The sequence below is a fragment of the Arachis ipaensis genome, chromosome B06, assembly GCF_000816755.2.
Source record: "Arachis ipaensis cultivar K30076 chromosome B06, Araip1.1, whole genome shotgun sequence".
Lineage (NCBI taxonomy): Eukaryota > Viridiplantae > Streptophyta > Magnoliopsida > Fabales > Fabaceae > Arachis > Arachis ipaensis.
Window position 1 is genome coordinate 92,610,675 of NC_029790.2, and position 7,327 is coordinate 92,618,001.

A 7,327-nucleotide genomic window follows, 5' to 3' on the forward strand; every position below is an offset into this window, starting at 1 on the left:
TAGAGCAATCCTAGCTAAAGCAAAATCTGCCAATTTTAATCACTTGCTGAGTTTGATAACTCAAGTACTACCAATCACTTGACCAAAGCCAAAAGGGAGAAAAATATCTAAATTAAATTAAAAGCATCAATATAAGCAAAGCAATCTTAAATCTGAAAATACCTCGAATTGCATTAACAAAAGAAATTAAATATGGCATAGATGTTCATAAATTAATTTGAGAAAATAAATAAAAATAAAGAATCTGGGATTGAGAGTCACTCCTAAAACTAAGAGAAATCCTAAATCCTAATCCTAAGAGAGAGGAGAGAACCTCTCTCTCTAAAAACTACATCTACTCCTAAAATTGTAAATATGAGAGCCTTCTTATGAATGGATGCATTCTCTCACTTTATAGCCTCTAATCTGTGTTTTCTGGACCGCAAACTGGGTCAAAAACAGTCCAGAATTTGCTGGTTTCGAATTTTGCCACGCTGGTTTTTTGTCACTGCGACGTGGCCGCATGATCACGCGGTCGCGTCGCCTAGCGTCAGAGAAACTATAACATATTATATATCAAATCGAAGCCCCGGACGTTAGCTTTGCAACACAACTAAAACCGCGTCATTTGGACCTCTGAAGCTAAAGTTATAGTCGTTTGAGTGTAAAGAGGTCAGGCTGGACAGCTTAGCAATTTCTCCAACTTATTGTATTCCTTCCACTTTTGCATGCTTCCTTTCCATCCTCTGAGCCATTCCTGCCCTATAATCTCTGAAAGCACTTAACACACATATCAAGGCATATAATGGTAATGAGAGTGGATTAATAATAAGAAAATATAAGATCAAAGAAGCATGTTTTCAATCAAAGCACATAATTAGGAAGGCAAATGTAAAACCATGCAAATAGTATGAATAAGTGGGTAAAGAGTAGATAGAAACCACTCAATTGAGTACAAGATAAACCATAAAATAGTGGTTTATCAATAGTCTCATACTTCCATCTTTCTCTTCACCAGTAATGCCAGTGCTCCCCACAAAGAAACAATTGGTCGGATAAATTTTTTGCTCATCAATTCATTCAGCTAAGCCTTAAGTTCAGCCAGCTCCAAGGCAACATTCAGTAGTGGACAATCAAGATTGGTCCTGCTCTAGACACCAGTTCAATCACAAACTCGATTTCTCGAGAAGGAGAAAATTTAGGAATGTTTTTAGGGAACACTTCTGGAAATTCATTTACCACCAGAAAGATGGTTCAAACTCTGTTCGTCACCCGATACACTTATAGCCAAAAGCATGAAACCCTGACATCACCACCACATAATTTAAATAGTATCCCTTCGCCACCACCGGTCCTTCTAACCCTTCTGACATAAACTGCAATGATCGTTCTGAACAATCAAGCAGTACGTGATGTTTTGACAACCAATCCAATCCTAGAATTAGATCGAGGCCAGTCATCGGTAAGCAAATCATATCATGGACAAATGTTCGATATTTAATTTGAAACGAGACTTGTTGAAAACTTAATCTAGTTACGACAGCCTCAGAGGGAGGAGTATGCACTTGTAAGTCATAGGCAATTAAAGTTTTACCACCAATTTCACAATTACCTCTTATTAGTGTGTTAGACCTCTCAGCGCCATCAACTGACATAGTGAATATCCGTCCTTGCTGCTGAGCTCTCCCGGTATCCTGTTTCTTCTTTTTCAGACAATTCCAAGACGAATGCCCGACTCCACCACAAAAATAAGACAAACCCAGTCCAGCTTTGCATAGAGTTCCCGGATGGTAACTTCCGCACCTGTTGCAAGTCATTTCGTTTTGAGGCTGCTTTCAAACCTTTTTCCTTGATGGTTATCGGTATTAAATCTCCAAAAGTTGTTCTGGCCCTGTGGTTGTTGAGGAACATAACCTCCCTGCTTGAATGTCCTACCCCTAGGTGCAAAATTTCTCCCTTGATTCTGCTGAAAAGGTACTATGTGGCCTCCTTTCTCTAATGTTGCTTTCCTTACACAATTCTTGGCAACTCTGCTCTTATTCACCAGTTCAGAAAAGGTCCTGATTTCCATCGGTTCTACTGTGCCCAGAATACCACTCCAGAGTCTTCCTTCGTATTTGATACACTTGCACTCCTCAAAGTCTCGTAGAGCTCCCTGACAAATCCTGGAGAATCGGTACAATTCCTCAAATTTGTTTGTGTACTTAGCTACCGACATTGAACCCGGATTTAATTGTAGTAATTTAAGCTCCTTAGCCATTCTGACTGAGTTGGGTAAATACGTTTTGTAGAATTCAGATTGAAACACCTCCCAAGGTATCGCAGCATTATCGCACTGCAGAAGGTGTAGCGTTCCTTGCTACCAATATTGAGCCTCACCCATGAACTGATAAGTCACGAACTCAACGCATTGATCTTCAGGCACTTGTTGTGCTTTTAAAGCTTGCTCCATCGCCTGAAACCAATTGTCAGCCTCTGTAGGGTGGGTTCGAGTTTCCTCTAAAGGTCGGTGGATGTATCTTTAGGAAAGTTGTGAGTGTCATCGGCCCATTATCTTCATTATTGGTATTCCCATTATTAACTTGATTTTCTAACACCTCGGCTGTCGCCTACATAGCCGCAGCCATGTTTTCCAGGGCAGCCATGAAGTTTACAGGGTTATTTTCCATCGTTTCGAGTTCTGTATTACTAGTCCTACTTCTCCCTCAGCCACGTCTGCGTCCACAAGTCACGATCTAGTCCCTGTTCACACTAAACAAGTGATATCAAGGTGATTAGTCTCAATATCTCAAGTCTAGTGCTTCGAAGTCCTAAATGTATGCTCATGAATAATTATGCCACATATATCAGTTAGATATCCTAATTATAATGTATAGATACCCAGAGTATACCTAGAAGCATAGTCAGTCCCTCTCTTAGGCTCTACAGGAACGAAATGCTCTAATACCATAATGTAACACCCTACCACACAGAGCTTTATGCTTAAGTCATAAAGCAGAGGTGGCGAGGTATTACGAACTCTAAAAGAAAAGATGTACGTATATATATAGTTGAAGGAAAGTTTATAACGAGGAGCCTTGAAAGAAAGATTTAAGAAAAATGACAAAATGAAATGCATATTCCACACATAAACGAATACTCGGATAGGAAGAAGAGGTGAAGATATATACATAAAGAGCGAAATATTAAAAGATATAGAATATTGAGCTCCAGACTCGACTTGGGAAGCCAAGTCTGGCCGGAGAATATTTACATACATATATACATACATCCCAATATTCCAAAATACATAAAGCAAGCACATATTTCTCCATAAAAGCCTCTAAGAGGATTAAACATAAAGTGTAAATGGAGAAGCACACACACACACACACACACACACACACACACACATAGCATAATAACAAAATACAACATCCCAAACTTCACTTGCAGCAGAAAACTCAAAACGCTCACCGATGTGCCTTTCGACCTTCATCTGACAAGCAATAATATATGTATGGAATAAGAACCGGGGGTTCTCAGCATGGTAATGGTGCCAACATAGGTAATATATAAGGTCCCAGAAAAGCCAGAGGCAATCCTAGAACTCTGACACTCAGAATTAAACTTAAAGAAATATACTAAGCCTTAAATTGGGTAAATTATCTAAGTTATTCATGTTCTAAACCTAATCTAAACTCAATGCTTTACTTTCCATCTCCTCCAACCCTCTGAAACACCGGTGGAACTACTGTCGTCACACCTCCGCTAGACAAGGGATCTCTCAGTTGCAAAGATATACAGTACAGACAAAGAAAATACAGATAGAATGCAACTACAGCAAATAGAACATATAGCAAATAGTCATAGTTAATCAAATAGGCAAACCCAAGTAATGGACACTCAAACAAAACATACAAATGCATATGATGTATACCTGTCCTATGGCTGATGAGTCTCATTTGTTGGTTATATAGCCAAACCCGACATGTCTAGTAGCTAACTCTAGACTATCCCACTGTGCGTGCATTCCCAAGAGTCTATGCATATAATATCAATCATTCAATTTCCATCTCATTGGAAAAATTTTCAGGGAGTTAAAATGCCCAGTCACATCTTGCGTCGTAGGGTAAACAGAGTATCGAGTCTTAACTTGGAGTAAGTGGTGGCTAGCCACTGCATCTACCCAGAAAAAGTTGTATTTCAGATAATAGAAGTGCACAACCCAATAATCATTCAAATTCAATTAATCATTATCATTACAGTTGTCATTTATCACATATTCAGCATTTCTACACTTTTCTCAAACATAAATCATTACTTCAAAGGTCTTTCTTCACTTTCAAGTTAACTCCTTCTCTAAATTCACCCATCTTCCTATGATTAGGGGCTAGGTATAGGAGCATAGAAGGTAATTATAGAGGTTTAGAAGCAAAAAAATAGGTTTAATTGATAAAAATACAATTTTTCCAAAACAGGGTGGCCATGCGTACATGGATGTGATTTTCTGACAAATTCGCGTATGCGAGCACCTCCCACGTATGCAGGTGTTCAAAACAGAGGGGAGGCTCACGTACACGTCCATCCTTCCCCGTATGCGTAAAAGCAAAGCATTCTCACATACGCATGTATCATACGTACGCATGATTTCAAAATTGCCAAAATTGCGTACGTGTCCACCCCTTGCGTACGCGAATGTATTGAAACAGAGGAAATTCTCGCGTACACATGCATGTGTCTAAGTACGCTTGCCTTGCATTTTTAAGAAAAGCTGCTAAGCCTGTAGAAATCACTTTTGCACACCAAACTTTCGACGCGCATTATATTTTCGTTAAAAAGTATTTTTGGTCCATTTTTCGAACGGCATAAATTTCACAGACCCAATTTCTGTTTGAAATAAGTTTAACAAAATTTGAGAGTTTGGAAGCCAGGTAATGGCCTGCCGAAGTTGGTCAAAAATCAAGTTTTACCAAAAATGCCAAACCTCTATTTTTACCCAACTTCCATTTTAAAACCAATGAATTACACCTCAAAACAACATCAATTGGGTCCAAAACAATTCTATATCCATTCTAACTCTTCCACAACCTACCAATGTTCAATTTTTATTATTTTCCTTCCAAATAATCCATAATAAAAATATACATAACTCGTTATTCATCAAGCTATCCTCATCATATCATCATCAATCATCAAAATCATCAATCATCAATTCATTCTCAAGATAACTCAACATTTTCATCAAGGTTACTAACCCTTACATACTCACATAATTCAACATATCCTATGGTCATCTAGCCTACGTTTTTACGTGACATTATATATTATCTACGATAAACCAAAACCATACCTTGGTCGATTCCTCCCTAAGCCAAAGACAACTCAAATTTCACCGTTCCTTGATAAACCCCATTTTTAGGGTTTATCTTGTGTTGAATTTAGAGTATTTTGATAACCTTTCCTCGCATTTATTTAATGAAATAGCATGATTTTGGGATTGTCTCCTTGTTTGTGCTTAGATGTGAAAACATACTTTTTAGACCTTTAATTTGATGATTTTTTATCTTCCTTTGATTCCACTAGATGCCTTGATGTGTTTGTTAGTGATTTCAGATTGAAAAAGGCTAAGAAAATATCAAAGGAGTGAAAGGAAAGCATACAAAGTGGAAAAATCATGAAAAGTCAAAGATGTGGAAAATGCACATGGACACGCGCGCGCACTATGCGCCTACGCGCGGATCGCGAAATGCTCCAGGGATGCGTACGCGCACTATGCGCGTACGCGCCGATGGCCGCACGTAATTTTTAAAGAAGAACTCATGCCTGGTGATTTTGGAGGGTTTCTGGCCCCATTTGGAGCTGAGTTTTTGGCGGGAAAAGGCAAAATAGACCAAGGAATGAAGGGGAAGACATGAACTACACACACTACACATTTTAGATCTAGTTTTAGTTAGTTTTAGAGGGAGAAGCTCTCACTTCTCTCTAGGATTAAGATTAGGTTTAGGTCAATAATCTTAGATCTAGGTTTTAATTCATGCCTTCATCTACTTCTACTCTTCAATTCTTTGTTGTTACATTCATCATTCTTCTATTATTTGTTAAGATTTCCTCTACTTTGTTTCTATGCTTTGTTGTAGATCTACACTTGTTCTTTCTATTTTCTTTTAATTCAATTTGAGGTAATTCATGATAATTGTGTTTCTTTTGATTGTTGTTATTAATTCCTTGCAATAATTGTTGTTAGATTCTATTCTTGTTGTCAATTTACTATGCTTTCCTTTTGTGCCTTCCAAGTGTTTAATAAAATGCTTGGAAGGATGTTAGAGTAGAATTTTATGCTTTTGGCTTGGAAAGGTAACTTAGGAACTCTTGAGTTACTAATTCAACTTTGTAATTTTGGATTTCATCTCTATTTTGGACTTTCATTGCTACTCTTTGAGAATTGTTGTTAGATCTTTGTGTTGCAATACTCTCAATTCAACTTTTCTTCTCATTTTACTATGACTTTCCTTCTTGCTCATCACATGTTTGATAAAATGACAACATTAGCTATGGAGTAGAATTTTCACACTTGGCATAGGGTTTGGTCCTTGGGAGAAGTTGAATAGTTGTATCAATAGTTGATTTGGAATTAGGGATTGCTAGTTGGCTTGGAGTGCACTAAAGCTAGATTCCCATAAGGTGAAGCTAGGACTTGTGACTCAAGTTGATTGTTTTCATTTGACCTCCCTCTATACCTAGGGGATAACTAAATGAAGCAAGGCCTAATTGTTGTCAACATTGAATGGACTATAAGGATAGAATTTCTAATGCCAACCCTAAGCCAAGTCTTTTGATAATTGATTGTTTGTTTCTCATTACTTTGCTAAAACCTTCAAAGAATTCCAACAAGGCTTACTAAATCAATAAGATGCACACTTTGGCAATTCCAAGGGAGAACGACTCGGGAGACTAGTACTCTCGGATATAGATTGTAGATTTGTTTGATAAAGGATTTTGCGTCGTTTTAGACTATACTACGATTGATCATTTGATAATTTCTATACCAGCAAAAAATCATTTGTCAAAATGGCGCCGTTGCCGGGGAATTTGCTTAGTGTGCCATGTTATTGTTTTGGATTAAGTGTGTATATATGTACATAGTTGCACTTCATTGTATACTACGCAATTGACTAACTCCTCATCGTTACAATGAATCCAATTTCCCCTTCATTGCATGACGCGTTCACAACCGAATCCGAGCTTAATCCCTTTTGATCCGGAAATAGAACGAACTTTGTTTCATTTTAGACAAGCGGCCAAAGAATGGTTCTACACTCTCTCTAGTGAAGTTACCTCCGATTGGGACCTACTTAGAAGGGGGTTC

At 38.0% G+C, this 7,327-nt stretch overlaps 1 protein-coding gene across 1 annotated transcript; it reads right to left on the reverse strand.

The window, feature by feature from the left end:
• Positions 1,248-1,796, reverse strand: LOC107647072. The gene has a single exon (XM_016351195.1). It carries the CDS (start codon positions 1,794-1,796, stop codon positions 1,248-1,250), a length of 549 nt encoding a protein of 182 aa, XP_016206681.1.